Source organism: Oncorhynchus nerka, unplaced genomic scaffold (genome assembly GCF_034236695.1).
Source record: "Oncorhynchus nerka isolate Pitt River unplaced genomic scaffold, Oner_Uvic_2.0 unplaced_scaffold_1140, whole genome shotgun sequence".
Taxonomy (NCBI): Eukaryota; Metazoa; Chordata; class Actinopteri; order Salmoniformes; family Salmonidae; genus Oncorhynchus; species Oncorhynchus nerka.
The window spans coordinates 95,927-117,843 of NW_027040186.1; the positions used below are offsets into that span (position 1 = coordinate 95,927).

Sequence of the window (21,917 nt, forward strand, 5' to 3'; positions counted from 1 at the left end):
GACACTTGTCAGTTGGTCCACGCATGCGCCGAGTCCACGTCCTGGTAACCCGTCTGGCCCCAAGGCCTGTTTAAAGGTCTTGCTCACGTCGGCTACGGAGTGCGGTCTTCGCACCAGCAACGGTTTGTAGACGGCGATGAGAACACTCTTGGTAGACAGTGTGGTCTACAGCTTATCATGAGGTACTCTACCTCGGGCGAGCAATACCTCGAGACTACTTTAATATTAGGCTTACAGTGGGGACCTACCCTGTCATAGTGGTAAACACATACAGTGGGGACCTACCCTGTCATAGTGGTAAACACATACAGTGGGGACCTACCCTGTCATAGTGGTAAACACATAGTGGGGACCTACCCTGTCATAGTGGTAAACACATACAGTGGGGACCTACCCTGTCATAGTGGTAAACACATACAGTGGGGACCTACCCTGTCATAGTGGTAAACACATACAGTGGGGACCTACCCTGTCATAGTGGTAAACACATACAGTGGGGACCTACCCTGTCATAGTGGTAAACACATACAGTGGGGACCTACCCTGTCATAGTGGTAAACACATACAGTGGGGACCTACCTTGTCATAGTGGTTAACACATACAGTGGGGACCTACCCTATCATAGTGGTAAACACATACAGTGGGGACCTACCTTGTCATAGTGGTTAACACATACAGTGGGGACCTACCCTGTCATAGTGGTAAACACATACAGTGGGGACCTACCCTGTCATAGTGGTAAACACATACAGTGGGGACCTACCCTGTCATAGTGGTAAACACATACAGTGGGGACCTACCCTGTCATAGTGGTAAACACATACAGTGGGGACCTACCCTGTCATAGTGGTAAACACATACAGTGGGGACCTACCCTGTCATAGTGGTTAACACATACAGTGGGGACCTACCCTGTCATAGTGGTAAACACATAGTGGGGACCTACCCTGTCATAGTGGTAAACACATACAGTGGGGACCTACCCTGTCATAGTGGTAAACACATACAGTGGGGACCTACCCTGTCATAGTGGTAAACACATACAGTGGGGACCTACCCTGTCATAGTGGTAAACACATACAGTGGGGACCTACCCTGTCATAGTGGTAAACACATACAGTGGGGACCTACCCTGTCATAGTGGTAAACACATACAGTGGGGACCTACCCTGTCATAGTGGTAAACACATACAGTGGGGACCTACCTTGTCATAGTGGTTAACACATACAGTGGGGACCTACCCTGTCATAGTGGTAAACACATAGTGGGGACCTACCCTGTCATAGTGGTAAACACATACAGTGGGGACCTACCCTGTCATAGTGGTAAACACATACAGTGGGGACCTACCCTGTCATAGTGGTAAACACATACAGTGGGGACCTACTGTCATAGTGGTAAACACATACAGTGGGGACCCTGTCATAGTGGTAAACACATACAGTGGGGACCTACCCTGTCATAGTGGTAAACACATACAGTGGGGACCTACCCTGTCATAGTGGTAAACACATACAGTGGGGACCTACCCTGTCATAGTGGTAAACACATACAGTGGGGACCTACCCTGTCATAGTGGTAAACACATACAGTGGGGACCTACCCTGTCATAGTGGTAAACACATACAGTGGGGACCTACCCTGTCATAGTGGTAAACACATACAGTGGGGACCTACCCTGTCATAGTGGTAAACACATACAGTGGGGACCTACCCTGTCATAGTGGTAAACACATAGTGGGGACCTACCCTGTCATAGTGGTAAACACATACAGTGCGGACCTACCCTGTCATAGTGGTAAACACATACAGTGGGGACCTACCCTGTCATAGTGGTAAACACACATACCCTGTCAGTGGGGACCTACCCTGTCATAGTGGTAAACACATACAGTGGGGACCTACCCTGTCATAGTGGTAAACACGTACAGTGGGGACCTACCCTGTCATAGTGGTAAACACGTACAGTGGGGACCTACCCTGTCATAGTGGTAAACACATACAGTGGGGACCTACCCTGTCATAGTGGTAAACACATACAGTGGGGACCTACCATGTCATAGTGGTAAACACATACAGTGGGGACCTACCCTGTCATAGTGGTAAACACATACAGTGGGGACCTACCCTGTCATAGTGGTAAACACATACAGTGGGGACCTACCCTGTCATAGTGGTAAACACATAGTGGGGACCTACCCTGTCATAGTGGTAAACACATACAGTGCGGACCTACCCTGTCATAGTGGTAAACACATACAGTGGGGACCTACCCTGTCATAGTGGTAAACACATACAGTGGGGACCTACCCTGTCATAGTGGTAAACACATACAGTGGGGACCTACCCTGTCATAGTGGTAAACACGTACAGTGGGGACCTACCCTGTCATAGTGGTAAACACGTACAGTGGGGACCTACCTTGTCATACTCATTGCGTGCTTTGGTCAGCATCTGCAGGATGTCCACTCCTTGTCCCTTCCCAGGGTCCCCTGCTGCCTCCAGGGCTCGAGGAGACACCAAGCCCCCCTGACCCTGTTGACCCCGCTGGGCTAGGGCCTGTTCCTGTTTCGTCAGACTGAGAGAGGAGAGGTTAGAGGTGAGTGTCGTTTGGTCTATGTCGGTCAGTGCTGTTGTGAACTGGCAATGGTAGTACACACACACACACACACACACACACACACACACACACACACACACAACAGGGTACCATTTGAGATGCAGTCACTTAGTATTACCAGGGAATCTGTCAACTATTAGTTGGTATTATTAGAGTCTTTGTATCCAGTAGAGGAATGGTGCTGTGGATGCTTCATCAAACAATGTTTCCATGATTTAACAATGATGGTGGAAGATGTTTTAGAGGACAATGTTTTAGTGCAGACACACACACACACACACACACACACACACAGTGTTTTAGTGCAGCAGTGTAGACACACACACACACAGTGTTTTAGTGCAGCAGTGTACACACACACACACACACACACTGAGTGATGATGCAGGGACAGTGTCATGGGGACACAGAGAGAGAGAGGGTGGGAGTGTGTTACTCACTACTTCATAAGCTCTGCGATGCGCTGGCAGTCCGCCTTATCATAGAACCAGATGCCATAGATAGCTACTAGAGAGAGAGACAGAGAGAGGGAGACAGAGAGAGAAAGAGAGAGAGACAGAGAAAGAGAGAGAGAGAGAGAAAGAGAGAGAGACAGGGAGAGAAAGAGAGAGAGAGACAGAGAGAGACAGAGACAGAGAGAGACAGACAGAGAGAGACACAGAGAAAGAGACAGAGAGCAGAGCAGGGAGAGAGACAGGTCACAGGTCAGTCAATGGCCATAACGGAGGCTCCAATCTAAATCCAGATGAAACAGTGCAGCAGCGACGTCAACATCAGTCCCCTCAGACACAGAGCCACGGCTAAATACACGAGCTGGAGCCACGGCTAAATACACGAGCTGGAGCCACGGCTAAATACACAAGCTGGAGCCACGGCTAAATACACGAGCTGGAGCCACGGCTAAATACACGAGCTGGAGCCACGGGAGTCGAGCTGGAGTCACGGCTAAATACACGAGCTAGAGCCACGGCTAAATACACGAGCTGGAGCCACGGCTAAATACACGAGCTGGAGCCACGGCTAAATACACAAGCTGGAGCCACGGCTAAATACACGAGCTGGAGCCACGGGAGTCGAGCTGGAGTCACGGCTAAATACACGAGCTAGAGCCACGGCTAAATACACGAGCTGGAGCCACGGCTAAATACACGAGCTGGAGCCACGGCTAAATACACGAGCTGGAGCCACGGCTAAATACACGAGCTGGAGCCGCGGCTAAATACACGAGCTGGAGCCACAGGAGCCGAGCTGGAGCCACGGCTAAATACACGAGCTGGAGCCACTGCTAAATACACGAGCTGGAGCCACGGCTAAATACACGAGCTGGAGCCACGGGAGTCGAGCTGGAGCCACGGCGAAATACACGAGCTGGAGCCACGGGTGTCGAGCTGGAGCCACGGCTAAATACACGAGCTGGAGCCACGGCTAAATACACGAGCTGGAGCCACGGCTAAATACACGAGCTGGAGCCACGGGAGTTGAGCTGGAGCCACGGCTAAATACACGAGCTGGAGCCACGGCTAAATACACGAGCTAGAGCCACGGCTAAATACACGAGCTAGAGCCACGGCTAAATACACGAGCTGGAGCCACGGCTAAATACACGAGCTGGAGCCACTGCTAAATACACGAGCTGGAGCCACGGCTAAATACACGAGCTGGAGCCACGGCTAAATACACGAGCTGGAGCCACGGCTAAATACACGAGCTGGAGCCGCGGCTAAATACACGAGCTGGAGCCACGGCTAAATACACGATCTGGAGCCACGGGGGTCGAGCTGGAGCCACGGCTAAATACACGAGCTGGAGCCACAGGGGTCGAGCTGGAGCCACGGCTAAATACACGAGCTGGAGCCACGGCTAAATACATGAGCTGGAGCCACGGCTAAATACACGAGCTGGAGCCACGGGAGTCGAGCTGGAGCCACGGCTAAATACACGAGCTGGAGCCACGGGAGTCGAGCTGGAGACACGGCTAAATACACGAGCTAGAGCCACGGCTAAATACACGAGCTGGAGCCACGGCTAAATACACGAGCTGGAGCCACGGCTAAATACACGAGCTGGAGCCAGGGCTAAATACACGAGCTGGAGCCAGGGCTAAATACACGAGCTGGAGCCAGGGCTAAATACACGAGCTGGAGCCAGGGCTAAATACACGAGCTGGAGCCAGGGCTAAATACAGGAGCTAGAGCCACGGCTAAATACACGAGCTGGAGCCAGGGCTAAATACACGAGCTGGAGCCACGGCAGTCATTACACAGACATCACAAAACACTGGGAGAAAGGAACCACAGTTACAGCACGTGTTTGTGTGATCCAAAGTCTACAATAACCTGAACCATGAATGTTGGCGACTGCTGAGGTTCACTGATGTGTGTGGTATGTGTGTGTGTGGTATGTGTGTGTGTGTGTGTGTGATTTGGCAGGTTCACTGATAAGTTCCTTCCTGGCAGGCAGGCAGAAGAGGAATAGAGGTTGTTTCCCAATCATCTCTCTTTCCTCTCAAAGAGACTTGTTCACTTCCCTTAACTGATGTTAAAAATGAAATATACTGGTATAAGAAATATGGTATAAGTACTGGTATAAGAAATATGGTATAAGTACTGGTATAAGTACTGGTATAAGAAATATGGTATAAGTACTGGTATAAGTACTGGTATAAGAAATATGGTATAAGTACTGGTATAAGTACTGGTATAAGAAATATGGTATAAGTATAAGTACTGGTATAAGAAATATGGTATAAGTACTGGTATAAGTACTGGTATAAGAACTGGTATAAGTACTGGTATAAGTACTGGTATAAGAAATATGGTATAAGTACTGGTATAAGAAATATGGTATAAGTACTGGTATAAGAAATATGGTATAAGTACTGGTATAAGAAATATGGTATAAGTACTGGTATAAGAAATATGGTATAAGTACTGGTATAAGAAATATGGTATAAGTACTGGTATAAGAAATATGGTATAAGTACTGGTATAAGAAATATGGTATAAGTACTGGTATAAGAAATATGGTATAAGTACTGGTATAAGTACTGGTATAAGAAATATGGTATAAGTACTGGTATAAGAAATATGGTATAAGTACTGGTATAAGTACTGGTATAAGAAATATGGTATAAGTACTGGTATAAGAAATATGGTATAAGTACTGGTATAAGAAATATGGTATAAGTACTGGTATAAGAAATATGGTATAAGTACTGGTATAAGTACTGGTATAAGAAATATGGTATAAGTACTGGTATAAGAAATATGGTATAAGTACTGGTATAAGAAATATGGTATAAGAGTACTGGTATACTGGTATAAGAAAAATATGGTATAAGTACTGGTATAAGAAATATGGTATAAGTATACTGGTATAAGAAATATGGTATAAGTACTGGTATAAGAAATATGGTATAAGTACTGGTATAAGAAATATGGTATAAGTACTGGTATAAGAAATATGGTATAAGTACTGGTATAAGAAATATGGTATAAGTACTGGTATAAGTACTGGTATAAGAAATATGGTATAAGTACTGGTATAAGTACTGGTATAAGAAATATGGTATAAGTACTGGTATAAGAAATATGGTATAAGAACTGGTATAAGTACTGGTATAAGAAATATGGTATAAGTACTGGTATAAGAAATATGGTATAAGTACTGGTATAAGAAATATGGTATAAGTACTGGTATAAGAAATATGGTATAAGTACTGGTATAAGAAATATGGAAATATGGTATAAGTACTGGGTATAAGAAATACTGGTATAAGTACTGGTATAAGTATATGGTATAAGAAATATGGTATAAGTACTGGTATAAGAAATATGGTATAAGTACTGGTATAAGAAATATGGTATAAGTACTGGTATAAGTACTGGTATAAGTACTGGTATAAGAAATATGGTATAAGAAATATGGTATAAGAACTGGTATAAGTACTGGTATAAGTACTGGTATAAGAAATATGGTATAAGTACTGGTATAAGAAATATGGTATAAGTACTGGTATAAGAAATATGGTATAAGTACTGGTATAAGTACTGGTATAAGAAATATGGTATAAGTACCGGTATAAGAAATATGGTATAAGTACTGGTATAAGAAATATGGTATAAGTACTGGTATAAGTACTGGTATAGGTACTGGTATAAGTACTGGTATAAGAAATATGGTATAAGTACTGGTATAAGAAATATGGTATAAGAACTGGTATAAGTACTGGTATAAGTACTGGTATAAGAAATATGGTATAAGAAATATGGTATAAGTACTGGTATAAGAAATATGGTATAAGTACTGGTATAAGAAATATGGTATAAGTACTGGTATAAGAAATATGGTATAAGTACTGGTATAAGAAATCTGGTATAAGTACTGGTATAAGAAATCTGGTATAAGAAATCTGGTATAAGTACTGGTATAAGAAGTATGGTATAAGTACTGGTATAAGAAGTATGGTATAAGTACTGGTATAAGTACTGGTATAAGAATGGTGGAAACTCCCACCAGACTGAGCCTCCAACCAATACAACGCTTTTAGATGTGGGAAGCAGTGAACACTTGAGGGGAAATGTGATATTATGGGACACCCCCGACCGTGGAGAAGGTGCTACATATTAACCCCCCCACAGTGGAGAAGGTGCTACATATTAACCCCCCACAGTGGAGAAGGTGCTACATATTAACCCCCCACAGTGGAGAAGGTGAGACGTATAAACCCCCCACAGTGGAGAAGGTGCTACATATAAACCCCCACAGTGGAGAAGGTGCTACATATTAACCCCCCACAGTGGAGAAGGTGCTACATATTAAACCCCCACAGTGGAGAAGTGAGACATATAAACCCCCCACAGTGGAGAAGGTGCTACATATAAACCCCCCCACAGTGGAGAAGGTGCTACATATAACCCCCCACAGTGGAGAAGGTGCTACATATAAACCCCCACAGTGGAGAAGGTGCTACATATACCCCCACAGTGGAGAAGGTGCTACATATAAACCCCCCACAGTGGAGAAGGTGCTACATATAAACCCCCACAGTGGAGAAGGTGTGCTACATATAAACCCCCCACAGTGGAGAAGGTGCTACATATAACCCCCCACAGTGGAGAAGGTGCTACATATAAACCCCCACAGTGGAGAAGGTGCTACATATAAACCCCCACAGTGGAGAAGGTGCTACATATAAACCCCCACAGTGGAGAAGGTGCTACATATAACCCCCCCACAGTGGAGAAGGTGCTACATATAAACCCCCACAGTGGAGAAGGTGCTACATATAAACCCCCCCACGGTGGAGAAGGTGCTACATATCAACCCCCCACAGTGGAGAAGGTGCTACATATAAACCCCCCACAGTGGAGAAGGTGCTACATATAAACCCCCACAGTGGAGAAGGTGCTACATATAAACCCCCCACAGTGGAGAAGGTGCTACATATGAACCCCCCACAGTGGAGAAGGTGCTACATATAAACCCCCCCACAGTGGAGAAGGTGCTACATATGTAACCCCCCACCCCCACAGTGGAGAAGGTGCTACATATGAACCCCCCACAGTGGAGAAGGTGCTACATATAATCCCCCACGGTGGAGAAGGTGCTACATATAAACCCCCCACAGTGGAGAAGGTGCTACATATAAACCCCCCACAGTGGAGAAGGTGCTACATATAATCCCCCACAGTGGAGAAGGTGCTACATATAAACCCCCCACAGTGGAGAAGGTGCTACATATAACCCCCACAGTGGAGAAGGTGCTACATATAAACCCCCACAGTGGAGAAGGTGCTACATATGAACCCCCACAGTGGAGAAGGTGCTACATATAAACCCCCACAGTGGAGAAGGGGACAGTGGAGAAGGTGCTACATATAAACCCCCACAGTGGAGAAGGTGCTACATATAAACCCCCCACAGTGGAGAAGGTGCTACATATAAACCCCCCACAGTGGAGAAGGTGCTACATATAAACCCCCCACAGTGGAGAAGGTGCTACATATAAACCCCCACAGTGGAGAAGGTGCTACATATAAACCCCCACAGTGGAGAAGGTGCTACATATAACCCCCCACAGTGGAGAAACCCCCACAGTGGAGAAGGTGCTACATATAAACCCCCCACAGTGGAGAAGGTGCTACATATGAACCCCCCACAGTGGAGAAGGTGCTACATATAAACCCCCCCACAGTGGAGAAGGTGCTACATATAAACCCCCCACAGTGGAGAAGGTGCTACATATAAACCCCCACAGTGGAGAAGGTGCTACATATAAACCCCCACAGTGGAGAAGGTGCTACATATGAAACCCCCACAGTGGAGAAGGGTGTATTAACCCCCCATGGTGGAGAAGGTGCTACCCCCCACAGTGGAGAAGGTGCTACATATGAACCCCCCACAGTGGAGAAGGTGATACGTATTAACCCCCCATGGTGGAGAAGGTGCTATATATAAACCCCCCACGGTGGAGAAGGTGCTACATGTAAACCCTTTCTCCTACTGGGACAGCGCTCATCCAGGATGATTCCTCACATCCCCGGGAACGGAAGACATACTGTGGGCTGTGTTCAGCAGAGCACAACATATTCCACTATTGAGACACAGTGGGATTACCTACAGCCATTATATTAAAATGCACCATCTTTATCAGTCATGACTCATGCCAGACCACGTTAACTTCTTGGAAACTGTGATGACTTTTACCGAGTGGACTCATCATGGATGAAATCCAAGATAAAATACATGAAGAAAAAAAGTCCTGTGTTAAATCTCCTCATGATGTTCAGTTCATGATTCATGGCATCGTTTATGGATGAAGTGAAGGTTCTGGGTTCTGTCACCATGACCTCATTACCTTCTTAGTCTCATAACTAGTCAGTGGAGCCAACGTCAATATCACAGACAGATACGTGCTATGAGAAAGCAGAACATGTCTCTGTGGCAGTTACCCAGGGTTAGGGGCAGGCTGGGGTGGCAGTTACCCAGGGTTAGGGGCAGGCTGGGGTGGCAGTTACCCAGGGTTAGGGGCAGGCTGGGGTGGCAGTTACCCAGGGTTAGGGGCAGGTTAGGGGCAGGCTGGGGTGGCAGTTACCCAGGGTTAGGCTGGGGCAGGCTGGGGTGGCAGTTACCCAGGGTTAGGGGCAGGCTGGGGGGTGGTAGAGGGGTTACCCAGGGTTAGGGGCAGGCTGGGGTGGCAGTTACCCAGGGTTAGGGGCAGGCTGGGGTGGCAGTTACCCAGGGTTAGGGGCAGGCTGGGGCCCCATTCATTAGGTGGTGGTGTAGAGGGGTTATTGAGACTCTGCAGCAGTAGCAGTTACCCAGGGTTAGGGGCAGGCTGGGGCCCCATTCATTAGGTGGTGGGGTAGAGGGGTTATTGAGACTCTGCAGCAGTAGCAGTTACCCAGGGTTAGGGGCAGGCTGGGGCCCCATTCATTAGGTGGTGGGGTAGAGGGGTTATTGAGACTCTGCAGCAGTAGCAGTTACCCAGGGTTAGGGGGCAGGCTGGGGCCCCATTCATTAGGTGGTGGGGTAGAGGGGTTATTGAGACTCTGCAGCAGTGAGAGTTACCCAGGGTTAGGGGGCAGGCTGGGGCCCCATTCATTAGGTGGTGGGGTAGAGGGGTTATTGAGACTCTGCAGCAGTAGCAGTTACCCAGGGTTAGGGGCAGGCTGGGGCCCCATTCATTAGGTGGTGGGGTAGAGGGGTTATTGAGACTCTGCAGCAGTGAGAGTTACCCAGGGTTAGGGGCAGGCTGGGGCCCCATTCATTAGGTGGTGGGGTAGAGGGGTTATTGAGACTCTGCAGCAGTAGCAGTTACCCAGGGTTAGGGGCAGGCTGGGGCCCCATTCATTAGGTGGTGGGGTAGAGGGGTTATTGAGACTCTGCAGCAGTGAGAGTTGGAAGCCAGGCCACTACTCTACTCAGCGTGGCTGAGACAGGAGCCCCGTTGACAGGCAGACCAGGAACACTTCTCCTGTCACCATCACAGTGAGAACTCAGGCAGCCTCAAATAGGCCGCGTAGGAAGATAACGCTCTGGCACGCTGGTCGGCCAAAGAAAAGAGGACAGGGGGTGAGATAAGAAAGGAGAGAGAAAGGAGGGAAGAGTGAGGTGGGGCGACAGGGCGGAGACTGAGGGACTGAAGGCCAGCCAGTAGACTAGAGCATGTTGACTCCTGACTGACAGAGAGACAAGACTACAGTGAGAGAGTAACTGAGTCAGTGAGGCCAGCGGGTCTGAGTAGCTGGATCTTAAGGTTGGAGCTGCTACTGTGTCCGTCTGCCATCCTGTCTGCCCTCTGAGCTGTGCCCTGCACTGCCCTGCCTGCCTGCTGCCATCCTGTCTGCCCCCTGAGCTGGGTACCCTGCACTGCCCTGCCTGCCTGGGGCTGTGGAGAGCCAAGCTAAAGGTCACCGCCTGGAAAAAGGACCAGACAGACACTCCAAGCCCTGGGAAATTTAAGAACCAGCGAGGGCAGCGAGGAGAGAGATCTCTGGAGGAGCTGAGGAGAGACCACTTAGCTTAGTAGCTACAGGGGACTACTCTGGTTAGACTCATATACTACTCTCTCTGGGAAGGACTGAGACATTACCCAGCCTCACACCAGACAGTCTCTCTGAGAAGACAGTACTGTTAGAGGACAGACGGGGACAGGAGCAGGAGAGACAGGTCAGGTACCTCAGTATTGGAAACCAGAGAAAGGGTTCTATTGGTTCATTATTTCCTCATAGAACAAAAGGGGTGAGTTAAAGGAAGAGGACAGACAGGAGACTGGTACCTCAGCAGTACCAGAGGACAGACAGGAGACTGGTATCTCAGCAGTACCAGAGGACAGACAGACAGGAGACTAGTATCTCAGCAGTACCAGAGGACAGACAGGAGACTAGTACCTCAGCAGTACCAGAGGACAGACAGGAGACTAGTACCTCAGCAGTACCAGAGGACAGACAGACAGGAGACTAGTATCTCAGCAGTACCAGAGGACAGACAGACAGGAGACTAGTATCTCAGCAGTACCAGAGGACAGACAGACAGGAGACTAGTATCTCAGCAGTACCAGAGGACAGACAGGAGACTAGTATCTCAGCAGTACCAGAGGACAGACAGACAGGAGACTAGTATCTCAGCAGTACCAGAGGACAGACAGACAGGAGACTAGTATCTCAGCAGTACCAGAGGACAGACAGGAGACTAGTACCTCAGCAGTACCAGAGGACAGACAGGAGACTAGTATCTCAGCAGTACCAGAGGACAGACAGACAGGAGACTAGTATCTCAGCAGTACCAGAGGACAGACAGTCAGGAGACTAGTATCTCAGCAGTACCAGACGACAGACAGACAGGAGACTAGTATCTCAGCAGTACCAGAGGACAGACAGACAGGAGACTAGTATCTCAGCAGTACCAGAGGACAGACAGACAGGAGACTAGTATCTCAGCAGTACCAGAGGACAGACAGACAGGAGACTAGTATCTCAGCAGTACCAGAGGACAGACAGACAGGAGACTAGTATCTCAGCAGTACCAGAGGACAGACAGACAGGAGACTGGTACCTCAGCAGTACCAGAGGACAGACAGGAGACTAGTATCTCAGCAGTACCAGAGGACAGACAGGAGACTAGTATCTCAGCAGTACCAGAGGACAGACAGACAGGAGACTAGTATCTCAGCAGTACCAGAGGACAGACAGACAGGAGACTAGTACCTCAGCAGTACCAGAGGACAGACAGGAGACTAGTATCTCAGCAGTACCAGAGGACAGACAGGAGACTAGTATCTCAGCAGTACCAGAGGACAGACAGGAGACTGGTACCTCAGCAGTACCAGAGGAAACGTGGTCTAAACGTTGTCCCCTAGTAGCAGCTCCACCACACCACTACTAGACTATCGTCTCAGAGGGACTATGTTGGGCAGGTTGTTCCAGCGTAAACCCAAACATGAGCGTCTTCAAGAGGAGCCGGAGGTTGGGCCAGCCAAGGGGATGCTCATCACAGAGACAGAGATGGAATACACCTACGTACGACCAGGAGGTAAGGACAACCTCAAAGACTTGTCATATGTCTGTGTCCCAAATGGCACACTATTCCTTATAGATTGGCCTGGTCCTGGTCAAACGTAGTGCACCATAAAGGGTATAGGGTGTTATTTAGAACGCATGAGCTCTGGGCAAACGTAGTGCACTATAAAGGGAATAGGGTGCTATTTAGAACGCATGGGCTCTGGTCAAACGTAGTGCACCATAAAGGGAATAGGGTGTTATTTAGAACGCATGGGCTCTGGTCAAACGTAGTGCACTATAAAGGGAATAGGGTGCTATTTAGAACGCATGGGCTCTGGTCAAACGTAGTGCACCATAAAGGGTATAGGGTGCTATTTAGAACGCATGGGCTCTGGTCAAACGTAGTGCACCATAAAGGGTATAGGGTGCTATTTAGAACCCATGGGCTCTGGTCAAACGTAGTGTACCATAAAGGGTATAGGGTGCTATTTAGAACGCATGGGCTCTGGTCAAACGTAGTGCACCATAAAGGGTATAGGGTGCTATTTAGAACGCATTGGCTCTGGTCAAACGTAGTGCACCATAAAGGGAATAGGGTGTTATTTAGAACGCATCGGCTCTGGTCAAACGTAGTGCACCATAAAGGGAATAGGGTGCTATTTAGAACGCGTCGGCTCTGGTCAAACGTAGTGCACTATAAAGGGAATAGGGTGCTATTTAGAACGCATGGGCTCTGGTCAAACGTAGTGCACCATAAAGGGAATAGGGTGCTATTTAGAACGCATTGGCTCTGGTCAAACGTAGTGCACCATAAAGGGTATAGGGTGCTATTTAGAACGCATGAGCTCTGGGCAAACACTCAGGTTTCAAAACAATGAAGTATATGTTATGAATGCATACTGCACTGAGGAAGACTTCTGTTGACTGTGTATTTTCTGTTTGAGATACTGTATATGTTATGAATGCATACTGCACTGAGGAAGACTTCTGTTGACTGTGTATTTTCTGTTTGAGATACTGTATATGTTATGAATGCATACTGCGCTGAGGAAGACTTCTGTTGACTGTGTATTTTCTGTTTGAGATAGTGAAGCAGCTCTTGCGATGTCTGACAGATTTCTATCTGTATGGTGTGATAAATGAGATAACGAATACTGTACACACGCCCCAATTTAATTCCACAAAATTATGCAAATTAATCTATAGACCAATAATCACAACCAGTCAAATGTTTTTCTATCAATGAACAGACTTAAAGCGTTATTTTGCAATGGGATGTTTTCTTCTCCTCCCAGACAATTGGCCGGCACCAATTTCGTTTATTTAAATATATATATACGATATTTTTTTGTTGTCCAAAAAGCGGTTATTACCGGCTAACAGAAACCCTTGCTGTCAATGTCACAGTGATGTCACAGTAGAGACAACATTGTAAATTGGCCTGGCTGGCTCTTCCACCAGCCAATGACCCCATAACCAAATACTTGTTTAGTGATAAGATTCTGTGACCTCTCGTGAAAGGTCATGTTGAAGGACGTGTGTTTTTCTAAACATCACATATAAATAACTCAGCTATGTTTTTCACCCCACCGTACAGTTGTGTTTGTGTGTAAATGTCTAATAATTAGACCGAGGAGTCCAGCAATATCTTAAAACAAAGCATTCCACCTGCCTGTCACTGAGAATGATGTGTGCATCAGTGTGTGTGTGTGTGTGTGTGTAGTGTGTCCCACTTATAATGACAGGTTGGTTTGTATCTAACGTAGTAGGCTGGTTGGCTGGCTATCTGATGTTGGCAGGACACTTGCGGTAGAAAACCGGCACAGAGGCACTCAAACCCGGGACTACTGCCACAAAAATACCTCTGAACCATATATGGACCTGTGGGGCCACAGCCACTAGACTAGAGACGACTCCAGGCTCCTCTCCTCAGGGTATGTGTGTCTGCAGCACTGAGTCTCTTTCTCAGCCTGCAACAGACCTGGGTTCAAACACTATTCGAAGTAATTTCAACCACTTTATCTGGGCTTCATTGAGCTTGTCTGGCTTAACAGACTAATTGAATAGTCCCCAAGCTATAAATCCCACCCATCAGTCACTCCAGCCAGGCTAGGGGATACGCTATAAGTTTGTGTTGAAAGATTTCAAATAGTGCTTGAACCCAGGTCTGATATGCACTCCGCAAATAGTTCTCATTTAAATGAAGTGCTCCATGATGGGCCAGGATTCCTGGACTACACCACATGGTAGAAAGTTAGCTGCATCTTCAATCTGTTTAAACTATGCTGAACACTCCAGTAGTATTGACCATGATTCACATCCAATCTCTTTTTAGAAATGTAAGTTCTGGTCTAATCAAATGTAAATCTCCTGAGAAGCCTAGCAGGACTGAAATAAATATGTTCTGGAATGCAAACATTAACATCTACAGAGCTACACCTCCGGGAACATAGTTCCCGTGGTGATGTAAACACACCTCCTCCGGGAACATAGTTCCCGTGGTGATGTAAACACACCTCCTCCGGGAACATAGTTCCCGTGGTGATGTAAACCCGCCACCTCCGGGAACATAGTTCCCGTGGTGATGTAAACACGCCTCCTCCGGGAACATAGTTCCCGTGGTGATGTAAACACGCCTCCTCCGGGAACATAGTTCCCGTGGTGATGTAAACACGCCTCCTCCGGGAACATAGTTCCCGTGGTGATGTAAACACGCCTCCTCCGGGAACATAGTTCCCGTGGTGATGTAAACACGCCTCCTCCGGGAACATAGTTCCCGTGGTGATGTAAACACGCCTCCTCCGGGAACATAGTTCCCGTGGTGATGTAAACACACACACCTCCGGGAACATAGTTCCCGTGGTGATGTAAACACGCCTCCTCCGGGAACATAGTTCCCGTGGTGATGTAAACAGACTCCTCCGGGAACATAGTTCCCGTGGTGATGTAAACACACCTCCTCCGGGAACATAGTTCCCGTGGTGATGTAAACACACCTCCTCCGGGAACATAGTTCCCGTGGTGATGTAAACACACCTCCTCCGGGAACATAGTTCCCGTGGTGATGTAAACACACCTCCTCCGGGAACATAGTTCCCGTGGTGATGTAAACACACCTCCTCCGGGAACATAGTTCCCGTGGTGATGTAAACACACCTCCTCCGGGAACATAGTTCCCGTGGTGATGTAAACACACCACCTCCGGGAACATAGTTCCCGTGGTGATGTAAACACACCTCCTCCGGGAACATAGTTCCCGTGGTGATGTAAACACACCTCCTCCGGGAACATAGTTCCCGTGGTGATGTAAACCCACCACCCCTGGGAACATAGTTCCCGTGGTGATGTAAACACACCTCCGGCACATAAGCGGTACAAGACCCGAGGGGGTTGGAAGCGGTTCGCTGACGCCTTCATATGTTTCACAAGGTATTCAAATGCCCACTACTGGGTAGGTAGGCTGAATAGTGCAGGGGACTTACAGTGAGGCCAGTACTGGGTAGGTAGACTGAATAGTGCAGGGGACTTACAGTGAGGCCAGTACTGGGTAGGTGGACTGAATAGTGCAGGGGACTTACAGTGAGGCCAGTACTGGGTAGGTAGACTGAATAGTGCAGGGGACTTACAGTGAGGCCAGTACTGGGTAGGTAGACTGAATAGTGCAGGGGACTTACAGTGAGGCCAGTACTGGGTAGGTAGACTGAATAGTGCAGGGGACTTACAGTGAGGCCAGTACTGGGTAGGTAGACTGAATAGTGCAGGGGACTTACAGTGAGGCCAGTACTGGGTAGGTAGACTGAATAGTGCAGGGGACTTACAGTGAGGCCAGTACTGGGTAGGTAGGCTGAATAGTGCAGGGGACTTACAGTGAGGCCAGTACTGGGTAGGTAGGCTGAATAGTGCAGGGGACTTACAGTGAGGCCAGTACTGGGTAGGTAGGCTGAATAGTGCAGGGGACTTACAGTGAGGCCAGTACTGGGTAGGTAGACTGAATAGTGCAGGGGACTTACAGTGAGGCCAGTACTGGGTAGGTAGGCTGAATAGTGCAGGGGACTTACAGTGAGGCCAGTACTGGGTAGGTAGACTGAATAGTGCAGGGGACTTACAGTGAGGCCAGTACTGGGTAGGTAGACTGAATAGTGCAGGGGACTTACAGTGAGGCCAGTACTGGGTAGGTAGGCTGAATAGTGCAGGGGACTTACAGTGAGGCCAGTACTGGGTAGGTAGACTGAATAGTGCAGGGGACTTACAGTGAGGCCAGTACTGGGTAGGTAGGCTGAATAGTGCAGGGGACTTACAGTGAGGCCAGTACTGGGTAGGTAGACTGAATAGTGCAGGGGACTTACAGTGAGGCCAGTACTGGGTAGGTAGGCTGAATAGTGCAGGGGACTTACAGTGAGGCCAGTACTGGGTAGGTAGACTGAATAGTGCAGGGGACTTACAGTGAGGCCAGTACTGGGTAGGTAGACTGAATAGTGCAGGGGACTTACAGTGAGGCCAGTACTGGGTAGGTAGGCTGAATAGTGCAGGGGACTTACAGTGAGGCCAGTACTGGGTAGGTAGGCTGAATAGTGCAGGGGACTTACAGTGAGGCCAGTACTGGGTAGGTAGGCTGAATAGTGCAGGGGACTTACAGTGAGGCCAGTACTGGGTAGGTAGGCTGAATAGTGCAGGGGACTTACAGTGAGGCCAGTACTGGGTAGGTAGGCTGAATAGTGCAGGGGACTTACAGTGAGGCCAGTACTGGGTAGGTAGGCTGAATAGTGCAGGGGACTTACAGTGAGGCCAGTACTGGGTAGGTGGACTGAATAGTGCAGGGGACTTACAGTGAGCCCACTACTGGGTAGGTAGACTGAATAGTGCAGGGGACTTACAGCGAGGCCAGTACTGGGTAGGGAGGGTTAACAGCCCTGGTTCTGAGTAGGTAGGGTTAACAGCCCTGGTTCTATGTAGGTAGGGTTAACAGCCCTGGTTCTATGTAGGTAGGGTTCTATGTGGGTAGACTGAATAGTGCAGGGGACTTACAGCGAGCCCAGGTTCTGAGTAGGTAGGGTTAACAGCCCAGGTCAGCCCAGGTTCTGAGTAGGTAGGGTTAACAGTCCTGGTACTATGTGGGTAGGGTTAACAGTCCTGGTACTATGTAGGTAGACTGAATAGTGCAGGGGACTTACAGCGAGGCCAGGTTCTGAGTATTTTATTTTTTTATTTCACCTTTATTTAACCAGGTAGGCTAGTTGAGAACAAGTTCTCATTTGCAACTGCGACCTGGCCAAGATAAAGCATAGCAGTGTGAACAGACAACACAGAGTTACACATGGAGTAAACAATTAACAAGTCAATAACACAGTAGAAAAAAAAATGGGCAGTCTATATACAATGTGTGCAAAAGGCATGAGGAGGTTAATACAATTTTGCAGATTAACACTGGGGTGATAAATGATCAGATGGTCGGGAACAGGTAGAGATATTGGTTGCAAAAGAGCAGATAAGTAAATAAAAAAATCAGTATAAAAACAGTATGGGGAAGGTAGGTGAAAATGGGTGGGCTATTTACCAATAGACTATGTACAAGCATCGGTTCTGCTCAGATAGCTGATGTTTGAAGTTGGTGAGGGAGATAAAAGTCTCCCTCAGCGAACATAGTCCAGTCACAGGCAGCAGAGTACTGAACGAAAGGCGGCCAAATGAGGTGTTGGCTTTAGGATGATCAGTGAGATACACCTGCTGGAGCGTGTGAACGGATGGGTGTTGCCATCGTGACCAGTGAACTGAGATAAGGCGGAGCTACCTAGCATGGACTTGTAGATGACCTGGAGCCAGTGGGTCTGGCGACGAAAAGCGAGGTCCAGCCGACTAGAGCATACATAGTTCGCAGTGGTGGGTGGTATAAGGTGCTTTGGTGACAAAACGGATGGCACTATGATAGACTGCATCCAGTTTGCTGAGTAGAGTGGGAACATTTTGTAGATGACATCCCGTCGGGATGTAATAGTCAGTTGTACTAGGGTAAGCTTCCTCGTGAGTGAAGGAGGCTTTGTTCCGGAATAGAAAGCCACTCTTGATTTGATTTTCGATTGGAGATGTTTGATGAGTCTGGAAGGAGAGTTTGCAAGCCAGACACCTAGGTACTTATAGATGTCCACATATTCAAGGTCGGAACCATCCAGGGTGGTGATGCTAGTCGGGCATGCGGGTGCAGGCAGCGATCGGTTGAAAAGCATGCATTTGGTTTTACTCCGGGTTTAAGAGCATAGGCCACGGAAGGAGTGCTGTATGGCATTGAAGCTCGTTTGGAGGTTAGATAGCACAGTGTCCAATGACGGGCCGGGAGTATATATGGTGTCGTCTGCGTAAAGGTGGATCAGGGAACAGCAAGAGCAACATCATTGATATATACAGAGAAAGATAGTTGAACCCTGTGGCACCCCATAGAGATGTAAACGGACAGCATGCCCTCCGATTTGAACACTGAACTCTGTCTGCAAAGTAATTGGTGAACCAGGCAAGGCAGTCATCCGAGAAAACTATGAGTCTGCCCAGAATATGGTGATTGACAGAGTAAACTTGGCGAGGTCGATGAAGACGGCTGCACAGTACTGTCTTTTATCGATGGGGTTATGATATCGTTTAGTACCTTGAGCGTGGCTGAGGTAAACCACGGCTCGGAAACCAGATTGCACAGCGGAGAAGACGGTGGGATTCGAGATGGTCAGTGACCTGTTTGTTGACTTGGCTTTCAAGACCTTAGATAGGCAGGGCAGGATGGATATAGGTCTATAGCAGTTTGGGTCCAGGTGTTCCCCCTTTGAAAGGGGGATGCCCAGCTTTCCAACTGGGGATCTAGGTAGGAAAGAGAGGTTGAACAGGCTGGTAATAGGGGTTGCGACAATGGCGGCAGATAGTTTCAGAAATAGAGGGTCCAGATTGTCAAGCCCAGCTGATTTGTAGGGTCAGGTTTTGCAGCTCTTTCAGAACATCTGCTATCTGGATTTAGGTAAAGGAGAACCTGAGAGGCTTGGGCAGGGGAGCTTACGGAGCTGTTGGCCAGTAGCCAGGCGGAAGGCATGGCCAGCCGTTGAGAAGTGCTTATTGAAGCTTTGATAATCGTGGATTTACGGTGGAGACCGTGTTACCAGCCTCAGTGCAGTGGGCAGCTGGGAGGAGGTGCTCTTGTTCTCCATGGACTTCACAGTGTCCCTGAACTTTTTTAGTGCAGGGGACTTAGCTGGCCTTAGTGACTGCCATTGGTTCCTGACTTCCTGAACAGTTGCATATCACGGGGCTATTAGATGCTATTGCAGTCCGCCCAGGATGTTTTTGTGCTGGTGGCAGTCAGGTGGTCTGGAGTGAACCAAGGGCTGTATCTGTTCTTGGTTCTGCATTTTTTGAACGGGCATGCTTATCTAAAATGGTGAGGAAGTTACTGAAAAGAATGACCAGGCATCCTCAACTGACGGGATGAGGTCAATGTCCTTCCAGGATACCCGGGCCAGGTCGATTAGAAAGGCCTGCTCACAGAAGTGTTTTAGGGAGCGTTTGACAGTGATGAGGGGTGGCCACTGCGGCTCCGTGGCGGATACAGGCAATGAGGCAGTGATCGCTGAGATCCTGGTTGAAGACAGCGGAGGTGTATTTGGAGGGCCAGTTGGTCAGGATGGCCAGGGTGCCCTTGTTTACAGAGTTAGGGTTGTACCTGGTGGGTTCCTTGATGATTTGAGTGAGATTGAGGGCATCTAGCTTACATTGTAGGCCAGTATCCCAGTTTAGGTCACCTAACAGAACAAACTCTGAAGCTAGATGGGGGGATCAATTCACAAATGGTGTCCAGGGCACAGCTGGGAGCTGAGGGTGGCTGTAGCAGGCGGCAACAGTGAGAGACTTATTTCTGGAGAGGGTAATTTTCAAAATTAGTAGTTCGAACTGTTTGGGTATGGACCTGGAAAGTATGACATTACTTTGCAGGATCTCTGCAGTAGACTGCAACTCCGCCCCCTTTGGTAGTTCTATCTTGACGGAAGATGTTATAGTTGGGTATGGAAATCTCTGAATTTTTGGTGGCCTTCCTGAGCCAGGATTCAGACACGGCAAGGACATCAGGGTTAGCAGAGTGTGCTAAAGCAGTGAGTAAAACAAACTTAGGGAGGAGGCTTCTGATGTTGACATGCATAAAACCAAGGCTTTTTCGACCACAGAAGTCAACAAATGAGGGTACCTGGGGACATGCAGGGCCTGGGTTTACCTCCACATCACCCGCAGAACAGAGAAGGAGTAGTAGGGTGCGGCTAAAGGCTATCAAAACTGGTCGCCTAGAGCGTTGGGGGCAGAGGATAAGAGGAGCAGGTTTCTGGGCATGGTAGAATATATTCAGGGCATAATGCGCAGACAGGGGTATGGTGGGGTGCGGGTACAGCGGAGGTAAGCCCAGGCACTGGGTGATGATGAGACAGGTTGTATCCACATGCTGGTTGTAATGGGTGAGGTCACCGCATGTGTGGGAGGTGGGACAAAGGAGGTAACAGGGGTATGCAGAGTGGGTCTAGGGGCTCCATTGTGAACTAAAACAATTATAACTAACCTGAACAACAGTATACAAGGCATATTGACATCTGAGAGAGACATACAGCGAGGCATACAGTAATCACAGGTGTTGAAGAAAGCTAGCTAAAAACAGAAGGCGAGGCTAATCCGCTAGCACAACAAACAGCAGTAAAATGGCGTTGACTAGGCAAGGCCGACAGGTAAGACAAACAAGCAGAATGGAGTACCGTGATTAATGGACAGTCCAGCGGCGTCAGCTATGTAGCCAAGAGATCAGTGTCCAGGGGGACTGGATGGGCAGGGGGGGGCTGGCGAGTGTTATCCAGGTTTTTAAAAACCAATGACTAACTAGCTTGTAGCTAGTTAGCTGGTTAGCGTCTGGAGGTTCTTGAGTGTGTCATAAAAATAAAAATAAGAGTAAAAGTAATAGCGATTCCGTATCACATTGGGTGAGGCAGGTTTCCGGAAGGTATAAACAAATTAAAAATCAAAAAGAGATAGAAAGTAAATGGGGTCAGAGAGTGATTGGGACGCGGTGGTTCAGACGGTTAGCAGGCCTGTTAACAAGCTAACCTGAGCTAGACAAGGTAGCAGTTAGCGGACCGGAGCTTGACAAGCAGCCCAGGGAATTCAGGGAGATAGCGAGGGCTAGGGTTAACCTTTGGGGACGCGCCTGGGGTGAGTCTGTTTATTCCTCTTCAGTGAGAGATAGCGATTCAGAAAACTCGCGGGCCTTGGCCCAGATGGATCTTT

At 48.2% G+C, this 21,917-nt stretch overlaps 1 protein-coding gene across 3 annotated transcripts in view; it reads right to left on the reverse strand.

Moving 5' to 3' along the window:
- The window catches only part of dcp1b (decapping mRNA 1B), a 46,944-nt gene that overhangs the window by 18,533 nt on the left and 6,494 nt on the right, over positions 1-21,917 (reverse strand). For 2 of the 3 annotated variants that reach the window (XM_065016116.1, XM_065016114.1), the window contains exons 4-5: positions 3,063-3,129; positions 2,424-2,580 (exon numbers count right to left, since the gene is read on the reverse strand). In XM_065016116.1, the coding sequence (XP_064872188.1) occupies positions 2,424-2,580; positions 3,063-3,129 (224 nt within the window). The remainder of the gene's footprint in view (positions 1-2,423; positions 2,581-3,062; positions 3,130-21,917) is intronic. The other variant, XM_065016115.1, reaches the window with a different exon arrangement.